The 22344-nt window shown below is 37.1% G+C and overlaps 1 protein-coding gene across 1 annotated transcript; it reads right to left on the bottom strand.

Annotated features, from left to right (window-relative positions):
* Positions 1-619: 619 nt before the first annotated feature.
* Positions 620-9604, bottom strand: LOC144310169 (outer dynein arm-docking complex subunit 2-like; the record flags this gene model as incomplete). Its single annotated transcript, XM_077890910.1, has 6 exons — positions 620-1145; positions 2911-3065; positions 5023-5133; positions 5656-5898; positions 8632-8841; positions 9458-9604. Coding segments are annotated over 6 exons (1113 nt in total), but the record flags the coding sequence as incomplete, so codon positions are not given.
* Positions 9605-22344: the final 12740 nt, after the last annotated feature.

Raw genomic sequence — 22344 nt, 5'->3', positions numbered from 1 at the left:
TCCTCTGAGCAAGAAGGAATTCTGCCAGCAAACTGCTTTTGACCTCAAAATGCCGCTCTTTCCTGAGTCTCCAGCCTGCAGCCTTGGGTCTTGCCAAGCCTCCGCAATCACCTGAACCAATTCCTTAAATCTATCCCCCCTACTCCTCCCACCTTTCTCATCCTGTTGGTTCTGGTTCTCCGGATAACCCTCACACAATATTTGGCCCATATGGATTCTTGCCTTTCTGCACACACACACACGCACACACACACACACACACACACACACACACAATCATATTTCATGTAAATACATTTACATTTAATTTATACACAAATGTTTATATTTTTAAATATATATTTATGTATGTATATATAATCTCTATATAATCTTGCTATTGTTCTTACGTTGTACAACATTTAAGTCTTTTCTTCCTAATTAGACAAAAATTTGCTTAAGGAACAAGATCACAGCTTAAAATTCTTTGTCTCTTTCCCTTGTTAGTTCACAGCTAACTTGTTAGGTGCTTAAAATATGTTTGCTGAATTGAATTGAGAAACAAGGATATTGTGAGAATGCCACCTAGAACTACCTAGGGTCTCAGTTAGATAGATGGATAATTCTTCCTTAGGAAGCAGAGAAAAATTTTGTTGATTATATGAAGGTTTCCAGGTGGGATATTAATTACTGGGAATGTTAAGTCCTCCCAATATGCCCAGCCTCAGCCCTCCAGCTCATCCAAAGGAACAATGTGGCTCTGTAACTCATGACTGATAATCTTGTGGTTATTTATAAGTAAATCCATTTTACTTTTTCACCATTTATGCACGCCAATTCTAAGTGATGACACTATTCTATTATGACCTGAGCATTTCCCCTAACACTCTCAAATAAAATCTTTCAGTTGTGAAGCTACTTACATCATACTTTCAGGTTCTACTGCACAAGCACCAACTGCTTTTGTGACATTGACAAGAAGAGTTTGGTTTATTCCAACAAGGAGGTTTACGAGTGGTTGAAGGCCACCACATTTCCGGACAAGGACACGGTTTTCATATTCCTGACAACATTCTCCCAATGCACCAACCACATTCACAAGTACTTCTTCAGGCTGGTCAGTTAAAAGTCCCACCAAAGTTTCAATGGCTTTGTATTCTCGAAACCTAAGTTCATCACAAGAAAAAGAGATAGGGCGAGGGAAAGAGAGGAACGATATTACTTTTGGTATAAAATCAGCTGATAATATTAATAGCACAAAATTGCCAAATGCCAACCATATGCTCACTCAGTCCTTACAAAAACCCTATGATGCAAGTACGACCACAATCCCCATTCTCAGAAAGCTCATTTGAAGCTTGGTACACAGCGATGCTGGCATCCATATCTAGCCATCTGCACCTTTAATCACTATACTATACAGTCTCTAAGACAACTACAACTTCTTCCAAATGACAGTGTCAGCAGTTCTACTATTCTACAAGTGTTTTTCCCATGTCACAGAGACTATTTTACATGAACAAAGCAAAAATAAATCTATCTTCTGTTAAGTAAGATGTGAATTTCTTGTTAAATCATCACACTGAGGGGCACTTGGGTGGCTCAGCTGATTGAGCATCTGACTCTCGATTTCAGTGCAGGTCATGATCTCAACACTCAGAGATCATGCCCCCAAGTTGGGCTCCATGCTCAGTGGGGAGTCTGCTTGAGATTCTCTCTCTCCCTCTCACCCTCTCCCCACACATGCATACTTTCTCTCTCTCTCTCTCTCTCTCAGGTAAATATATAATCTTAAAAAAAAATCATCACATTGATACAAAGAAGGGTTGCCTCAGAATATCCATCATAGGGCATAAGAACTCTAAAAGTATATGAAGAGATAAATTTGAAGATTAAAATAAATCAGTTTACAAGTATTTTAAAATTCAATGAAATAATTTGAAAATGACTACTCTTTAACTGGTTAACTGGCATCCAGCTGACTCAATTATCTTTAAAAAAGGAAAAAGAATGGAACCACTTCCATCTCTAAAGATTCAGTGGGAAATTCAACCCCTCACCATCACATCAACCCTTTCTCTACAAGAAATCAGAGATACTTATAATTTAAACAGCTGCCCCCCCAAAAAAGAACTCAACACACAGACTATGTCAGCAAGTCCTTTAGTGAGGCACAGAAAACCATTGCCAGGTGGTGGGATGGGAAGTAGAAGTCTTTCATTTCTAAAAATACCTTGATTCTGCCAAATTGGTCTAGAAGGTACATGTATAAAAACTATAGGAGTTATATTAGGACCGATTCTTTATTAAAATAACATTATGGGAATGTAGTTTAATGGCCATAAATTTTAGGCATCCATACTTTTATTTAGAAACATTTATATATTGGGGCACCTGGATAGCTCAGTTGGTTAAGTGCCAGCCTTTGCCTCAGGTCATAATCTTAGCATCCTGGGATCAAACCCCATGTTGGACTCCCCACTCAGTGGAGAGTCTACTTCTCCCTCTTCCTCTTTCCCTCACCTTACTCATGCTCTCTCTCTCTCTCTCTCTCTCTAATAAATAAAATCTTTTTAAAAATTTACATATTAATAAGAGAAGATGTTAGTTGAAGGACTCACTATACACAATGTAGTTTCAGTGAGTTAAGAATACAGCTATTGGGATCCCTGAGTGGCGCAGCGGTTTAGCGCCTGCCTTTGGCCCAGGGCACGATCCTGGAGACCCGGGATCGAATCCCACGTCGGGCTCCCGGTGCATGGAGCCTGCTTCTCCCTCTGCCTTTGTCTCTGCCTCTCTCTCTCTCTCTGTGTGACTATCATAAATAAATAAAAATTTAAAAAAAAAATCTTTAAAAAAAAAAAAAAAAAGAATACAGCTATTCCTCAATGGCCATGTTTTTATTATAGAATATTGAAAGGCTTCTCTTACTTGGTCGCATTCTCTTTGCTGATGGAACATTTCCATATTGCCCCAGTGACAGCAGCCAACCGTTCTTTATTGTCAGTGTTATTGAGCAGACTGGCCAGGGGTTTAAGTCCTCCATGCAGTCTAACCAGGTCACGGGTTTCCTTATCTTCAGCACACTACACAAAAAGTCAAATCAGAGGCTGTCAGTGATGACGGCATATCAAGCTTCCAGTGATTGCTAAAGAGGCTGACATTCTGGTGGCTACAAAACTTCTTTTCAGAGAGTATCATTTTCTGAAGGGGCCTCCAAGTAAAATATAATTCTCCTTTATATTGGCAGTTATCTGACAGTGTCTCTCTTCCCTTACAGGATTTTGGCAATGTCTAGAACTTTCTACATGCTTGGAAATTCTTCCAAGCTGTTCTGAGGTAGTGTGGGCTTCCATGAAGACAGAAAGAGAGGTTGGTAAGAAATCTAGAATACCACATGCATGGACAGAGAATTTCTGCAGTCATGCAATCCCCAGTCTCGGGAAAGTATAGAAAAGATAGCTGAGTGATAAAGCTTTAGCCTGATCTTCAATGCTTCTGCCCCCAAATCTAAGAGATGAGCATTTCCCTAATAGAGTTCCTATGCTCTGAACAGTTAGTTATATCAACAGCAAATGGCATTATATTCAGATATATTTGTCCAGAAGTTTGTGTAATACTTATCCTTTGAGATAAGTATTATGTTTATCCATGTTCGTGTCATCTTTTGAAGTAAATATGTACTGCATAGATGTTCCCAGCTTATCATGATTCCCAGGTTTGAGAGAAAAAAGATGCTAAATTTGGTGCATATATATGTTATCATCCTAGGCATACAGTTGGTTGTGAGGCCACATGATACAGATGCATGTCATGCATCATCTGTGAGGGCCACTAGAAGAAATCCTCACAGTAAATGCACACAAGGCACCTGCCATTTTATCTTCTATTTATGATTTTCAGTTTTTTACATTGCAACTTCTAAAAACTTAATCACTATTTCTAACCAATCCTTCATAATTACTCATATGAGGCATGTATGCCAGTCAAGGCTATATATATCCTTGTTATGAGTTGTGTTTCCTTAAAACTGATATATGTCAAAGTCCTAACCCCTGTACCTCAGAATGTAACCATATTTGAAGATAAAATCTTTAAAGAGGTAATTAAGGTTAAAAAAGGTCACTGAAGTGGGCTCTAACCCAATATGATTGGTATCCTTAGAAGAAAATATTAGGACACAGAGGAAGGAACATGTGGAGACATGTGAACATGAAGATGACCATCTACAAGCCAAGGAGAGAGTCTCCAGAAGGAAGCAATACTATCAACACCTTGATCTCAAACTTGTAACCTCCAGAACTATAAGGAAATAAATTTCTGTTATTTAAGACACCCAGTGTATGGTATTTTGTTATGGCAGCCCTTGCAAACTAATACAATTCTCTACTGACATGAACCCCTTTCTCTAACTCTGTCATTTTGGCATACTGTCACTGTGCACATTTTAAAATGTATTCCTCTAGGAAATCAGCTCTGATTTCTCTGATAGGTAGAAGCTGGAATGGCCAGTAAGCAGCCATCTACTAATTTGTCAAGGCTACCTTTTCTTCCCTTTTCTGATGTACTATGAAATGCATAACTCACAAAAAGCTAATGAAGATTAAAATAATAAAAAGATACAACAGGAATACACACACATACACAAGCATACACTCATTCATCATCCATCTGTCTTGGCAGAAGATAAATTTCCCAAGATCAGTATGTTTGAACAGGGTACTTGAAAAGCAATATAAAGGCACCATGCATATATTTAGCTATTTTACACTAAGTAACTTGTTTTAGGAGACAAAGATATATAAGTACCTTCTAGAAATGTACATAATCAAGATATGTTGGAGCAGGCTTCTCTCTCTCACATACACAGGCATCTATCATTAGCACAGTGATGCAGACCTGTGTGTGCAGAAAAATCCCTGGGGATTCTTGCTAAAAATGCAGATTCCTGAGTCATAGCCCCAGAGAATGAAACTTCATATTTAGAAATGCCACCTTAACTATATGAAGAACACCACAACTTTGCTGGGGAGTCCACCATACCTGGTAGATGGCCATGGCACACTGTTCCTGTAGTTGTTCATTCTCACTATTTAGGTTCTTGACTAGATTTTCAATTATCCTTTCTGCTTTGATTGCAGCTCGGTACTTTTCCTAAGAATACAAATTTAAATATTTTTTTAAAGATTTTATTTATTTATTCATGAGAGACACAGAGAAAGAGAGTCAGAGACACTGGCAGAAGGAAAAATAGGCTCCATGCAGGGAGCCTCACATGGGACTTGATCCCAGGATTCCAGGATCACACCCTGGGCCAAAGGCAGGTGCTAAACCACTGAGCCATCCAGGGATCCCTTAAATTTAAATATTTACATGTGTAATGCATGAATATAAATATCTATTTACATTTACTAATAAGTATGCCAAACAAACTTTCTTAAAAAACACTAAAGTCCAAGATTAACACAACTGTATAAGAGAATTTAGTCAACATTTTAAAAAATACATCACACAGGTAACCATTTAATTAATGTTCTATTAGTTTCATCTTCTCTAAAGAACTGCTGACTTCTCAAAAAAAAATCCTTAGCAGTCACAATAATCTTAAAAATTATTATTCAACTAAAAAAAAGTTAATGCAAATGAAAACAAGGGAAGCAGAGCTGGCTTGAGTACCTCTGATGCACATTCTTGCAATGTCCCCACCACTGGAATTAGCATGTTTTCATGAGAAGTCTTCAGTAAGTGAGCCAACAAAGGAATGCCGCCGGCTTTATGAATGGTTTCTTTATTTGCATAACTCTTACTACAGCTCCATAATGCCAGTGCCACACAGCGAGCTACTTCCACATCTCTGGCATTATACAGACTTGATTGAGCTGGTTCTGCTGAACTCTGTACACAGTCCAGTAAAGCGACCTACAAAAACAGATAAATACAATGTATGTGGGAATCTTTAAAATAAAACAACATTTCCCACAACAGTTACAGGGCTGCTACCAAGCTAACTTCTATCAAAAATAAGAATACTTCTACGAATTAATTTTCATACTACACAGAAATAGTCAGTGAAAGCAAAGAAACAGAACCCTTCAAAATATATCTTCCTCCAGATCTGGGAGCCTTTACATTTCCTTCCTACAAGAAATTTAATCTCACCAAGATTGTATTAATATTAATATGGCTGTTACATTTATATTAACAAGATTTGTATACTATATCTGCAGCCCGGGTTCTTACAATCCTTCCCTGCATGGATGCATTCTTTCTGCTTGCTCAGAATTCTTAACTTCTGCCCAGGTTTCTACCAGGTGTGCCTCTTTCGAGATCTATCTCCATCTAAGTGCCCAAACCCCACTGTGGTCAATGGCCTCCTGCCTGCTCTTCTTTTAACCTCCATTCCCTTGCTCTGATGTCATGACAAGCCCACTGTTCCATCTCTGTACTGAGTGATCTCCCTCTCTTCCCATTTTAGTGAGGGACTCTTATCTGTATGTCATCTACCCTCATATTGTTAGCAAACCAAAAATGGATTACCAATCCTGATCTTTCTCAGATGTGTTCTCAACCTAGTAATTACAAGTCTATTAATGGTTGATCTATTACTCTTCTTTCCCATTCCTAACTTAGCTATCATGTAAGATTATATTAAAATGTGTAGCATTATCTTGACTAAGTAATTGCAATTCAGGTACCAAATTCTAAGTCCCCGAATGTGATATATAAGACTCTCATAAAAGAAATTTACTAAAATTTATAGTTTTAAGTTACATTATTCATTTATTCTATACATTATTCATAATTCCAGTAGACAGCCACATCAGCCTAATGTATTACTTCATTACTTAAGCAGAACACTGATAATCATACTAATAATTACCTTTCCCCAACATTTTATTATGAAAAATTTTCAAACATACACAATGGCTGAAAGAGTTGTACAGTGATTATACAGCAAAAAATGTATACATTCCCTAGATTCTATAATTAACATTATCACATTTGTTTTATCTCATAGCTAACCATCTATTTATCCATCTATGCAGCCATAAATCTATCTTATTTTTGAAGCAAATAATTACACTCTATTGTGATCTACAGATTACAAGTGACATCAGACGGTCCCCAATTTATGATGGTTCAACTTATTTTTCAACTTTACTATGGTGTGAAAGTGATATGCATTCAGTAGAAATCCTATTTGGAATTTTATCTGAGCTAGTAATATGTATGTTACATTCTTGTGATGCTGGGCAGTGGCAGCAAGCCTCAGCTCTGTCAGCCACAACATCACAAGGGTAAGCAACTGATATGGTTACAACCATTTTGTTCCCAATCTGTAGCCATTGTGTTTTCACTTTCTGTACAGATTCAGTAAATTACAAGAGATATCAATGCTTTATTATAAAATAGGCTTTGTGTTAGATAATTTTGCCCAACTAGAGGCTAAGTATTTTGAGCATGTTTAAGGTAGGCAAGGCTAATCTGTGATATTCAGTATGTTAGCTGTATTAAATGCATTTCAACTTAAATGCATTTCAACTTACGGTATTTTCAACTTACAATGGGTTTATCTGGACATATAACTCCATTGTAAATCAAGGAAGATCCGTACACAGAATCTCTCAGTAAATTTCTAAACACATTTCACTGTGTATGCATTCCTATTAAATGCATATTGATTCAATGTATATTTATTAACCTTTCATATGTGTAGGGTACTGGGCTAAGTGCTGTAGATGACAGTAAGATAAGTAAGACACATCTCTTATCTCAAGGAACTCAAACTATAGAAGTGGAGACTGTCCAGTATGTAAATGCTATAGGAGGAACACAAGATCCTTTGGAAGGTGGATGAAAATGCATTTCCTTAATGCCCTACGTTTTCTTGACATGAGTGTTGAACAGAATGTTCACTTATTTCTTTCAGTGACAGTTATTGATATAATCATTTTTTAAATTATAAAAATAATACACAATAAATTGGCAAATATGGAAAAATATGAAGAAAAATTGGTAGTTATTTCAGAGGAAACACCTGCGTACAATTTTGTGTATTTATTTCACATGTTTTTATAGAAAACTTGTTATATACTTGTTAGGTAAGTCTTTGAAAATTGGAGTCATATGTGTCAATCAGGTTTTGATCCTGTCATAATTTTATATAATATTATATACTGATAGCTGATGATGCATGTTTCCTCGAGATACACTTCATATTATTTTACTGATCTCATATGGTAAACATAGTTTTCAGTTGTCACTATCATAAGTAACAATGAGATGAATAAATGTCTGTTGCTCTGACAGTCTCCTTGGGAGGCAGTCCTCATGGTGAGCTCACCAGAGCAGAGAGCATGGACTACACTTCCCGACATTACACACACACATAAACATCTCCCTACCAATGTGGTAGGTGTAAATTACATCTCTTATTTAGATGTATATATCTTTGAAAAATAAGATCAGACCTGTTTTCTGGCCAGTTGCTAATGTGAATACACAAAAACAGTTTTTGAGGACGTTATACCAAAGAAGGTTCCTGGAACACACCTATGGTTATTTAACATCCAGGAGTGGCCAGGAAGGACAGCAGAGAGGTGACATCTTGGTGGCAGGTGGTGTGCTGATGACAATGGCAGAGGTACTCACCAGTTTGGTAATGCCTCCATGGTGTCTCACTGCCCGTCGGGCTCTTCTAAACTTGGCAACATTTGCGATTGTCTCAGCTGCCAGGCATTTCAGTCTCTTATGTGGAGAATCAAGTATATTAACCATAATTGGTAAGCCCCCAAGGTCAACAATATTACGTCTGATTTGAGGATTATGACTGATTTCCTTTAGGATTTCTAATGAACCAATCTAAATGAGAAAATAGGAGTTAGAGGTGAAAATAAGTGCTTAATACATAACCAGTCCTAGAGTTTTAAAAATTCCAAGTCTACCTCAAATCCTTCCCTCATGAAGTTTTTATTTTTATTTTTATTTATTTTTTTTTTAATTTATTTATGATAGTCACACACAGAGAGAGAGAGAGAGAGAGGCAGAGACACAGGCAGGGGGAGGAGCAGGCTCCATGCACCGGGAGCCCAACGTGGGATTCGATCCCGTGTGTCCAAGATCGCGCCCTGGGCCAAAGGCAGGCGCCAAACCGCTGCGCCACCCAGGGATCCCCCTCATGAAGTTTTTAAAGGAAATGCCTTCTGTTCCCAGGTGTTACACATAGCCTCCTTATTTTCCTTCAATTATGCAGACAAACATTCATCATTTAAGAAGCACATAGAAAAGGTTCTGGAAATGAACCAGAAGATAAAGCACAGCCAAGAAGAGAAGAGCAGCGAACAAAAGGAACAAGCTATCAGTGAGATGAGCAGGCAAAGAAAAGAACTAGGCAGAGGTAGCAGAGACGTATCAGTAAAAAGAGAAGCACAAAGAGGTATGAACAAGGCTCATCACCCACGTGAGGTAAGCCACTCACCTTATATCTGAATTCATCAGTATCCAGTAAATTTATCAAAACTTTAAGGCCTCCAACATCTCTGATTGCCAACTGGCAGGTCTCTTGCGCCAAGTTGAAATCTTTTATTGAACGCAATGCAATCACTGTAGCTATCTCTTTTCCTTCCTACGAAACGCAAGGCCATGGAAAGGTTAAATAAGATCACGCTTCTATAGAAATTTCCTTAATGGTTATGAATCCATGAACTGGGAAATGTGTCTCCCCATACATGGCATGTTAAATTTTTTTAAGTTCTCCGAGTGGGTTATAATTTGTTAAATGAATCATGTAGAGTTGAAGCACAAAAAAGCTTTACAGAGTATCATAAAACATTATTCCAATTAAGAGTCAACATTTAAAGGTGGTCTGTCTGCTTTAAACAGCTAGAGCATTAGGTGGTATTAGTACATTAAATAGAGTCGAGGGGCAAGCCTTGAGAAATCCACTGAGGAATATAAGTTTTATGCAGAGGTAACAGGCCGTCCCTGGAGTTCTTGAACAGCATACTGTGCAATCCAAACCGTGTCTGGAAATTATTCTCACAGATGTATGTAGAACAGTCTGGAACAGGGAAAAACCTGAGGAAAGGGAAACCATGTGGGAAGCAGTACAACAAACCATGCTGGGACCAGGATTAAGTGGGAGAGGGGCCATGGGGTTGGGAAGGAGGTGGCGAGCCCATTAGGAACTGGAGATGACTCCGTGTATGGATAAAGGACAAAAAGGTAGCCTTCAGTATCGCATGCAAAATGCTGTCCCAGTGTTGAGAATCATGTGATCAATGTCTGCTTGGCTAATCACCAGCTGTAAAAGGTAGTGGGGAATGGCTCCTTTAAGGTAAAACAATCTGGGAGAATTTAAAAGAATGTAATGATTGATCAGTGAAACAGATGCACCAGGAAATTATAATCAGAATTCATTGCAGGAATTCTTAAGCAATGTCCACCCATCATTAATGCTTTAAAAAATCTTCTGATGGATGCAACATAGTACATATTACTTCTCCTCCTATTAAGACGGGATGGTAAATAAGAGTTCCAGTATAAGCACCGAAATAGTTCATAAGACACAAGAGCAATGTTTCTAATGGAGCTAAGGATAAACTATTTTTGTAAAAGGTGCTCATGAAAGATGGCCTTCGGTCTCTACCTCAAAACACAGTATGAATGGCCTCAAATAAATCTCTTTCCTTTTTGAAGAAAGACACCTACAAAATATGTTTATTCTCATTTGCTGATTATGACTTTATATTGCTATATTACAGATACATGTTCATAGATACAATATATACATTTACACAAAAGTGGAAATTATATCCAAGCAGCCCAACCTCCTCCTTCATATCTCACACACACACAAATCCTTTTGTGAATACAACATGATGTGTTACTTTTAAAATAAGCTGAAATGGGATTATAAGAGGGCAAGCATCAAAAAGATAGAAAGGTTTAGACTTCAGCCTTTCCTCTTAATGCGTCCATAAAAGCCCCTCCACATCTCTAAAAATATTACAAACCACTATCCTGTGCTGAAACCATTGTCAGTCTGCTTTTCATATTAATTTTCTTCCTGAGTAATCCAGGCTGTCCTCTATATTCAAGATGAAGTTGAGAATGGCAAAAGCCTTCACTTTACTATTTACATTGAAAATAAGGAGTTTTCTTCCCATAGCTTTTAATGTCTTTGTTTATATCAAGAGAAATTTTTACCACCACCAATCGTCCTACAGTTCATTTTGAAACATAAAATAGTAAATCCTTATTACATTCAATTTTATAATCTCCCTTGTTTTGGGGTACAGGACCTCTTCAAACACACATTAGCACTTTTGATGCCTTTCTTTTTAAAAACAGAAGGCAGATATTTCATAAATCATAAAGAAGAATCTAAATGCTAATCATAATATATAAAAAAAAAAAGAGAAAGCGAGAGAAACAATTATTTAACAATTCTTTTGTTGAATTTAATTGGGTTAAAAGGAGCCCAAAAATTCCCCTGGTGTACCTGGAGGAGGAGAGCTGGGTGGGCTCCCACATGAAAAGTTTAAAAATGCAAACCAGGAGCTTCAGATAGAGTTCTTTAGGCAGTGCCTTCAGACTCAAGCATGACTTGAAAGCAAGAAGGTATCAAACAGCATGTCATGCCTCAGTCAAGCCAACAGAGTCCACACACACACACCAAACTCCGAGGCAGAGCATGCTGTCCTGGCGTTCTCAGTGGTGTGTGATAGAGGACTTTCTTGACTGCTATACTTGCATTGTATTTTCTTTGGTAGCACTTTCCTACTTACACATTCCGCACAGTCATTCTTTCCTATTTCATTTCGAGGTCTCTTAATTTTTCTCTTCTAGATTATTTCTATCTTGTGTGCTTGATTTCATCATATGCACCATAACCAATGACATAACAATTTTAAGGAATTGTGTACTTGTGGTAGATGCCCAAAAGGTAAGACACTATATTTTTCTAAATGATCTCTAAGCCACTTTTGAAGCCAAAGGATGGAAAATTTTCTTTTATCATTGAGAAGTTAGATCCTTATAGAAAAAAACTCTGTAAATCAGCAGCTTTTTTTCTGAAAATCTGGAAACATATTCATAGACTTGAGAGTTTTTTTTTTAGAACAGTTTTATATTAGGGAAAGTTAGTTTTTCCACATTTCAGGATTTAGTTCTACTCTTGTCACTGACCACACTCCCCAAAGGATTATAAATCTTTCAGAATGAATACCAGCGAATGGGAGCCAAAATATTCAACATACAGAGCCACAAATGTTAGCCAATTGCTATTCTTTAAATACCAGCTATGTCAAAGGATTTTCAAATGTTTGTTCTACTTTGACCAGATGCCATAAACATCTTACTAAGAAGAAGCAGTGCAAATATGCTTATTTTTCAATTAAATCTCCCCTGAGAATGTAATTAGTTGCCAATACTTATTTTCACATTTTATCATGTATTTGCATTTGTGAAGTTTTAAGAGCTGGAGAAAACATAGTAAAATATTATTTTACTAGTTTCTGAAGGGTTTTGAAGAATGCTTCCAATAAGCTTTTCCACTTCTTAAATTAATGCAAGTTGTTTTGCTAGTTGTCATCCTGCCCCTGCGTCTTCTCAGACATTTCCAGGCTCTGTCAGCCTTCAGATACTTCGCAGTTCACATTCCTTTCTGAGACTGGGAGGCCTTTGTTCATTATCATTATCACAATCATGTTGCTAATATGTGAAAGTTGAAGAGATCTTGCTTTTTCCTTCATTTTTCTCAAAATTTCTTTTGGAAAGACAAGATCAATAGGCACTCTTCTAAACAATGTTTCTCAGTGTTTTAAATAACATCTTTGAAAAAAAAAGTATTACCTTATCTGGTACATAGAGTAATATCTACCTCCAATCCTCTTACTGCTGATAAAAGAGAAATAAATGCTTATGAAATTGAGATGAAGAATGTATCTGAGACTAAATCAGGGAGCCAGATGCCTCCAACCATCCAACCATTTTTTAATTCTTTCATTCAACAAATTTGCAGTTATTCACCATGTCTGATACCAGGAACTAGAGACATCCTGGTAGACAAAAACAGATCTAGTTTTTGCCTCGTGGAGCTCATAAAGCTTAGTGGAGAAGAAAGATCTTAATTGTTAAGCCCATCCAAATAAATGAAAACTTTAAGAAGTGTTATACAGAAAAGTGGCACAGGGTTATGGATGTTTGCAACAGGGGACTCTAGGCCAGGACATCAGGAAAAGTTTCCCTGAGGAAACTATGTCTGGACTGAAGTGTGGACAGAGTAGGAGCCTTCCCTGGTGAAGGAGGTCGGACATGATGAAAGGCACACCAGTCAGAGGAAACAGTATGTGTAAAACCCTAAGGAGGATTGGAACATGGCCTGTTTAAGACCTAACGAAGGCCAGTGTGGCTGAGACCCAGAGCCTGGGTGGCAAATGATCCAAGATGAGCTAAAAAATTAAGTGGGCAAAGGAATCTGCTGCACCCATAGGCCAGGTTGAGGATTTTAATCTTCATTCAAGATTAATAGGAAATATTCAAGGGTATTGTTTTGGAGGAGAGTGGGAGGACTCACATGAGTTGCGTACATTTTTAAAAGATCATTCCAGCTAAAGGGCCCCCTGTAGGGAGGGGGCAGATGGAACATATGGAGACCATGCAGGTTACTACAGCTATCCAGAGAGGAGGTAACTGGGATTAAGAGGTCAAGGATACTTATTTGTGTCATAAAGACTTCAAGTAACTTGATTCAGAAAAGGATACTATAAAACAAGTAGACGAAACTCTGATAGGCTACATGCTCCCAGAGCCATCATTTGGAGCTTCCTGTAGAGTCCCACATGGTGACAGTGAGATAAGAAGGCAGTCAGAGGCACAATCGGGAGTGGAGGCCCTTCTTTTGCTCCCCACCGTCTGTAATCAAGGGGCAGTGGGTGAGACCTGGTGAGGAGATACAGCCATCACACAGCCATCCAACTGACTTTCAATGATTTCAGCATTTTTTCCTCCAAATATGCCACTCAGAGAGCAAGAAAAGTGAAGCCTGCCAGTGACTGTTTATTAATGATGACAGAGGGCCTGGCACCCAGCACAGAGGTTGGCTTACAGATACTCTTCATGTCCCAGGATGAGAAATGGTAAAAAGTCAATGCTCAGAGTGAATGGCATATGAGCACGTAAGTCAAAATAGTAAAATATATTGCTTTGCTTTCTGTTTATTTGCAAACTGGCTTTATACTGATGATTCAGCACTCATAAACCTAAGACTCAAGAGATGAGACTCAATAGAACTCCAGGAAAGAAAATGAGAAAATATTGTTCCAGAGGAAAAAAGAAATTAGACTCAAACTGTTGTATTACAAGCTTGCTGAGAATTTTTATTGGGAATGGGTAAGGAACAATGCAAGCATTCCCTACACATTCCTTTTAAACAGACATGGAACATTTACAGAAATAGATAATCTGCTGGAATGTCCTAGTCACTGCAATGAGGAAAAATTTGTAGCAAATATAACTGCCTTTCTAAAAAGATTTGGAAGACTATACTGAATAATTATGATAATTAATAAAAATAGCTCAATAAAGTGGATATAAGGGCCACATTAAAAATGAGTAACTCCCCCATACACTAGGAATAACAAATCACAATGCATAATTTGAAAAATGTTCCCATGCCAGTATTAGCAAAATAATAACAAAAATATCAAGGAGTAAATCTCACAGTATGTTGAAAATATGTGGAAAAGAAGCTATTAAGTTTTACTAAAATACATACAAATTTAAAAATAAATGAATGGTCATACCATGTTCCTGAATAGGATAACTGAATGATATTAAAATTTGCAAGCCCACAACTATATGGTCAATTAATCTTTGACAATGCAAGAAAGAATATCTAATGGAAAAAAGATAGTCTCTCCAACAAAGTGTTGGAAAAACTGGACAGCGACATGCTAAAGATTGAAAGTAGATCTTTTTCTTACACCATCCACAGAAATAAATTCAAGATGGATTAAAGACCTAAATGTGAGACAGGAAATCATTAAAATCCTAGAGGAGAACACAGGCAGCAACCTCTTTGACATCAGCCCTAACCTTTGACATCAGCTTCTCTTGAGGCAAGGAAAATAAATGCAAATATTAACTACTGGAACTTCATCAGATAAAAAGCTTCTACACAGCAAAGGAAACAATCAATAAAACTAAAAGGCAACCTATGGGATGGGAAAAGATTTTTACAAATGACATACGAGTTGACAAAGAGTTGGTATCCAAAATCTATAAAGAATTTATAAAACTCAACACCCAAAACACAACCCAATTAAAAAATGGAAAGACGATATAAACAGACATTTCTCCAAAGAAGATATCCAGATGGCCAACAGACACACATTAAAAAATTTTCAACATCACTCATCATTAGGGACATACAAATTAAAACTACAATGAGATATCACCTCACACCAGTCAGAATGGATAAAATTATAATACAGGAAATAGCAGCATTAACCAAAGGATACAAATATACTAATTCAAAGGGAATGGAAAAAGGGAATATTTATAGCAGCATTATCAACAATAGCCAAATTATGGAAAAAGCCCAAATGTCCATTGACTGATGAATGGATAAAGAAGATGTGGCATATATACAACGGAATATTACTCAGCCATCAAAAGAGTGAAATCTTGCCATTTGCAATGGCATGGATAGAGCGAGTATAATGCTAATTGAAATAGGTCAGTTAGAGAAAGACAAATACCATAGGATTTCACTCATATGTGGAATTTAAGAATTAAAAAAAATGAACATGGGGGTGGGAAGAAAGGAAAACCAAGAAAAAGAAACAGACTCTTAACTAGAAAGAACAAACTGATGGCTACCAGAAGGGAGGGGGGAGGCAGGGAGGTGTTAAGTAGGGGATGGGGATTAAGGAGAGCATTTGTTGTGATGGACGCCGGGTGTTGTATTTAAGTGCTGAATCACTAAGTTGTACACCTGAAGCTAATATTACACTGTGGTTAACTAACTGGAATTTAAATAAAAGCTTGAAAAAATTGCAATTTATCCAAAATAATTTATAAATTCATGTAGACCAGCCAAAATCCCCGGTAGCATTTTTGAGGGTTTTTTTTTTTATTTGATTTTCAACTTTTCTAAAAATGATCTGGAATGGAAAATATGCAAAAAGTAGTTTTAAAGAATTTAAGAAAACTCTCTGGCCAATCAAGTATTAAAATACACCAAAGTAGCAGTAATTAAAACAGCATGGGCCTGGCATGGGAGCATCCAAATAACTCAATGTAATAGAGAAGGATCCAGAAAGAAACTCTCACATATGAGATGACAATACTTGATATAGGTAATATCTCAGATCACTTGAGGAAAGAGTGGAGAAGCCAATTATCTGTGTTGATACAACTGAATCTCCATCAAAGAAAAAAAAAAGTAAAATTAGATCCCTGCCTCACACTATACATAAAATGACATCAAGATAGAAGCAACTTCTAAACATTTTTTTAAAACTATAAACCTACAAGGAGGAAATAAAAAATTTTTGTTCTCTTGAAATGACATCAGAAAAATCTTCTTAGCTCTTAATACACAAAATTTTATAAGCTATGAAGGAAAATCAATATATTTACTAATGTACAATTTTAAAGTTTTCAAACAGAAGAGTAGATAAAAAGACATGAGAAACTGAAAGAAAATACTTACAAATACTATAACAAAGGGTTAATTTGTATTAAGATTCAAAACACAACCACAGAAAAATAGGCAAGATATACAATGCAATGGCTATTGGACACATGAAAATATTTATCAACTTCACTACTAATCAGGAATATGCAAATTCACACAAGATACATTCTCTCAGTTGGAACAAATTATTTTAAGATTTGTGTGGAATCAGAAAAGACCCTGAATAGCCAGGGGAATTTTAAAAAAGAAAACCATAGCTGGGGGCATCACAATGCCAGATTTCAGGTTGTACTACAAAGCTGTGGTCATCAAGACAGTGTGGTACTGGCACAAAAACAGACACATAGATCAATGGAACAGAATAGAGAACCCAGAAGTGGACCCTCAACTTTATGGTCAACTAATATTCGACAAAGGAGGAAAGACTATCCATTGGAAGAAAGAGAGTCTCTTCAATAAATGGTGCCGGGAAAATTGGACATCCACATGCAGAAGAATGAAACTAGACCACTCTCTTGCACCAGACACAAAGATAAGCTCAAAATGGATGAAAGATCTAAATGTGAGACAAGATTCCATCAAAATCCTAGAGGAGAACACAGGCAACACCCTTTTTGAACTCGGCCACAGTAACTTCTTGCAAGATACATCCACGAAGGCAAGAGAAACAAAAGCAAAAATGAACTATTGGGACTTCATCAAGATAAGAAGCTTTTGCACAGCAAAGGATACAGTCAACAAAACTAAAAGACAACCTACAGAATGGGAGAAGATATTTGCAAATGACGTATCAGATAAAGGGCTAGTTTCCAAGACCTATAAAGAACTTATTAAACTCAACACCAAAGAAACAAACAATCCAATCATGAAATGGGCAAAAGACATGAAGAGAAATCTCACAGAGGAAGACATAGACATGGCCAACATGCACATGAGAAAATGCTCTGCATCACTTGCCATCAGGGAAATACAAATCAAAACCACAATGAGATACCACCTCACACCAGTGAGGATGGGGAAAATTAACAAGGCAGGAAACCACAAACGTTGGAGAGGATGCAGAGAAAAGGGAACCCTCTTGCACTGTTGGTGGGAATGTGAACTGGTGCAGCCACTCTGGAAAACTGTGTGGAGGTTCCTCAAAGAGTTAAAAATAGACCTGCCCTACGACCCAGCAATTGCACTGCTGGGGATTTACCCCAAAGATACAGATGCAGTGAAACGCCGGGACACCTGCACCCCGATGTTTCTAGCAGCAATGTCCACAATAGCCTAACTGTGGAAGGAGCCTCGGTGTCCATCGAAAGATGAATGGATAAAGAAGATGTGGTCTATGTATACAATGGAATATTCCTCAGCAATTAGAAACGACAAATACCCAACATTTGCTTCGATGTGGATGGAACTGGAGGGTATTATGCTGAGTGAAATAAGTCAATCGGAGAAGGACAAACATTATATGGTCTCGTTCATTTGGGGAATATAAAAAGTAGTGAAAGGGAGCAAAGGGGAAAGGAGAAAAAAATGAGTGGGAAATATCAGAAAGGGAGACAGAACATGAGAGACTCCTAACTCTGAGAAACGAACTAGGGGTGGTGGAGGGGGAGGTGGGCGGGGGGTGAGGGTGACTGGGTGGCGGGCACTGAGGGGGGCACATGATGGGATGAGCACTGGGTGTTATTCTATATGTTGGCAAATTGAACACCAATAAAAAATAAATTTATATATATAAAAAAGATACATTCTCTCCCCATTTGGAATTGGCCAAAATAAAAAAAGACTGTAGATTAGTGAGAATTTGTAACAATGAACCTTATTTCTAAACAAATAATTTTAACACCCTGGAAAGATTTTAAAGACAATCTGCCTAGATCCCACTTCACACCAATTGGTTTAAAACTTCCATGAATATTACCTGAGCATTGAGATTTTTGCTTTGTTTAGTTTTTAGGAGCCTGGCTGATTTCACTGTGTTCAAGGTCAAAAATCATTGGTATATTACTAATTGAGTGTAAACTAGTATTTGCTTTGTGTAAGTAGCTACAAAATTTTTTTTTATTCAAACCAAGCTTGGTCAGTTTATTACTTTTCATTATTTCTCTTTAAATTTTAAAATTTCATTGTAATACTTCTCTAACTTCATTGTGCATATATTGTTTCTTGTTTAAAATAGATTGAGGTGGAACTGATATGCAAAAAACGAGTTGGGACACATGCGTACATCTGTGAAACCATCACCACAATCAAGATAACAGGAACATCCATTGCCTCCAAAAGTTTTCTTATGTCTCTTCCCTTTTTGTCATACTTACACTTACCATGAGATCAAATACCCTCTTACATTTTTTAAATGTACAATTCAATATTGTTAACTATGCTGTGCAGCTCTCTAGAGCTTGTGAAACTAAAATTTTGTACCAATTGAACAACACCTCCCCATTAGAACTATCAAAATTTTAAATGTACACAGTCTTTGACCCAAGCAATTCTACTTCAAAGTAGCTATCCTACAGAAATAGGATACATATCCAAAGAATATGTAAAAATATTTACAATGTTGTAATAATAAAAATTGATCTGGGAGACAAGGCAAAATGTTATCAGTAAGGGAACTGTTACATAAATTATTGATATATTCATATAGTACAAAACAATGTTGTAATTAGAAGAACTGAGGCAGATATGGAGGATCACCAAGAAAACATTAAATATAAAATGCAAAATGTCACATAACAAGTAGTCTGACTTCATTTCATACATAAAAATTTCATATGTATATTTATATAAACAGAAACATCTGGAAGGGGGCTTTCCCTGTTATTCTTTTGCATGGCTTAAATTTTAGGGTATATATTAATGTATTATTTTTATAAGATTTAAATAACTTAAATACAGAAAAGAGATAAGGGAGGGCTAGAAGAGAAACCTGTGCTTCTGCAATGCCCTGCATGTCCCAGAAATATCAGAAGGCCACAGCCAGCCACACACCCCCAGACAGCAGGAGCTGGGAAAGGAGCCACAGCCTTTGCCAGTGGGACTAGCAAAGGCTAGTGGACCACAATGGGACCTAGAGTTTAATATTTTTCCTACAAATATGCAATTTCTAATAATGAGTACAGTACAAGTATATGCATATAAAATGAAAAGATCACTTATACCAAATCTGGTACCTTTTACTCCCTAACTCTTCTATTTATAGATTCTTCAATGTGCAAACTTTTATAATAGGACCTGAATATGTGTTTTTTCAATAAAAAGTAAAGCAGCCTAAAGCATTATACAAACTGGGAACTAGGCAACGCTACTTTTCTACCATTTATTTAGCCTCTCAAGTAAATTTGGGGGAAAGCATACTTTGAGGAACAAACAATAGTGTTGCTGGCAATACACTGAGCAACAAATTCCCCCCATTTTACATTTTCAGATTACATAAAACTGAACAGAAGTCACATAAAAGTTTGATAGCAAAGTTCTTTACAATCAAATATCTTATGACTAGCTAGATGAGCAATGTGTAATATCATAGAATTGTATTCTAGCTGGGCGGGCTCACAGGTACATTTATGAATGAATGAATGAATGAATGAGTTAAAGCTTAAGGGAGCTCCCTTGAGATTTTTAACATCGTCATTTTCCAGTAGGTAAGTTGATGTGGTTGTATAATGTCAGCCAATGGTGGTATGAAGTGTTATGATTCAGTAGCATTACTTTATCGTTCTTATCCAGTTATCTTTGCTTTTCTCCACTCTTGTTTATGATACCCAAGGGGCAAAAAGAGCTTATAGCTCAAAAACTAAAAAGCTCAATTAGTTTATTTGTGGAATACAGATTCCTCTGTGGAGATGAGGAGACTCTCCGTCACTTTCATGACCTCCTTTGTAACAAAGGATCATTTTTTTGGGGGGCAATATATAAATATACAAGTGACACACAACTCAAGTAATCCAAGTACTTAAAGTATGTTCATGACTTACCTTGCAGTATTTAAGAAAACATAAGTGCAAATTCTACTAAGTAGAAATTTTTTAGGTGATGCAATTTAAAATATCTTATGATTTCTAACAGTGTTTTTTTTTTTAAAGGATAAAACTCTTTTGTCATGGAGACATTTTTTTAAAAGTTAACCCACATCAATGCAACACCACATGTATTAACTTAAAGACTTTCTCAGGAAGGTGGTAGTAACTTTGCTTTCTAACTACTGCCATTCATTTGAATATATAAAAAGTGACCATTTTTTCCATTTTTTTAAGGATTCTGCTGAACACAAATAACACTGTTCTATCACAATCTTCTCCATCTCTTTCAGTATAAACTTAGCCAAAGAGCACACTCTCATAGTGCCTTCCAGAAATGAACATTGAATTCCTTTGTTTAGAAATGCTCCCTGTTTATTTAGTTTCTTACTCAAATGAAGAAAACCAAACAAGAGAGTAAATAGGAGGACACAACAGCAAGGCCTGAAGGCCCTCTGTGTCCTGAGTTTCTTGACAGAGGAACAGAATAACTAGGCAACAGGCAGTAAAGATAGAAGCCTGAACATCAGCCTGGCCCACGGCCACCTCGCCTTCTGTGTGGCCCAGAGTGAACTATTTCTCAGCTTTTCCACCAATGAAATAAGGATCACACTACCTGCACCTCCATACCCAAAACCCGAGTAAGGGGAAAGGAATTTAATTAACTGTAATTGACTGTAAAGTACATCAAATTCCTGCAATGAAAAATCACATAACTCCCAATTACCACTTAGAAGAACTCTTTAACCAATTAAGGTGGTTGTGTGTGTGTTTAATCAGCTCATGAAAGATTATTAAGGAACTGAATGCCACAAAAGTAGTCTTTAACAAAGGTTTTAAAGTTTCAAAATGTCTCTGCAGCGAATCCCCTTCCAGACGGGGAAATCTAAAACATGCCAAGGACAGAGCCTGCGGGGTCTCCTGGGAAGCCTTGTGGAATTTCTGATGTGATTCTTTGAGTTTCTGATGTGATTCTGCTCACTGTGGAACAGAGTCTTGGTCACTGCAAAGCTGGGGGGTAACTTCACTTTTCATGGCCTGAGAGATCTCAATTTGCAGATACGTAACAGAGCAGGAGAGTAACTAGCAAGACCCCTGGCTCACATGAAAGGTGAAATAAACACCAGTGTTTCACGAATTTGATCAAAGACAATTAAAAAAAAATTAGGCACCACCCTCACAACATGGTGGCTGGGGGAAGAGAATGAATGTGTGGTGATGCCCAGTTGTGATCATATGATGTCACTCAGCAGCCAGCATTAGCCATTCTCCACTGAGTGACACATGTCTGGACAATATCACCATCCCCCAGGACTTGGGAACAACGACTGCACAGATTTAACATTTAAGAATGATACCACATTTGTGAATTTACATTAAAAACCCCATCTTTCCCTGACTTCATCATAGGAAGGAACCATAGTTCCTTATGGTTTTAGGGTGTAGGAGCTTTCAACTGGAGGGAACCTTACTTTAAAAATAAACATTGTTCTCTTTTTGCTTCAAACTTTCCTATCTTTCTTTAATTAATCTTTTTTTATCTACTGGCTAGTTGCATAAAATTACCAAATAAAATGTTACTTTAAGATTTTTTTTTTTTAAAGCTTTTTTTTTTTTTTAATTTTTATTTATTTATGATAGTGA

The sequence above is a fragment of the Canis aureus genome, unplaced genomic scaffold (assembly GCF_053574225.1).
Source record: "Canis aureus isolate CA01 unplaced genomic scaffold, VMU_Caureus_v.1.0 ptg000485l_RagTag, whole genome shotgun sequence".
In the NCBI taxonomy this organism is placed as follows: Eukaryota; Metazoa; Chordata; class Mammalia; order Carnivora; family Canidae; genus Canis; species Canis aureus.
Note: the sequence above shows the minus strand (reverse complement) of the source record. Positions and strands in the feature narration are given on the sequence as shown.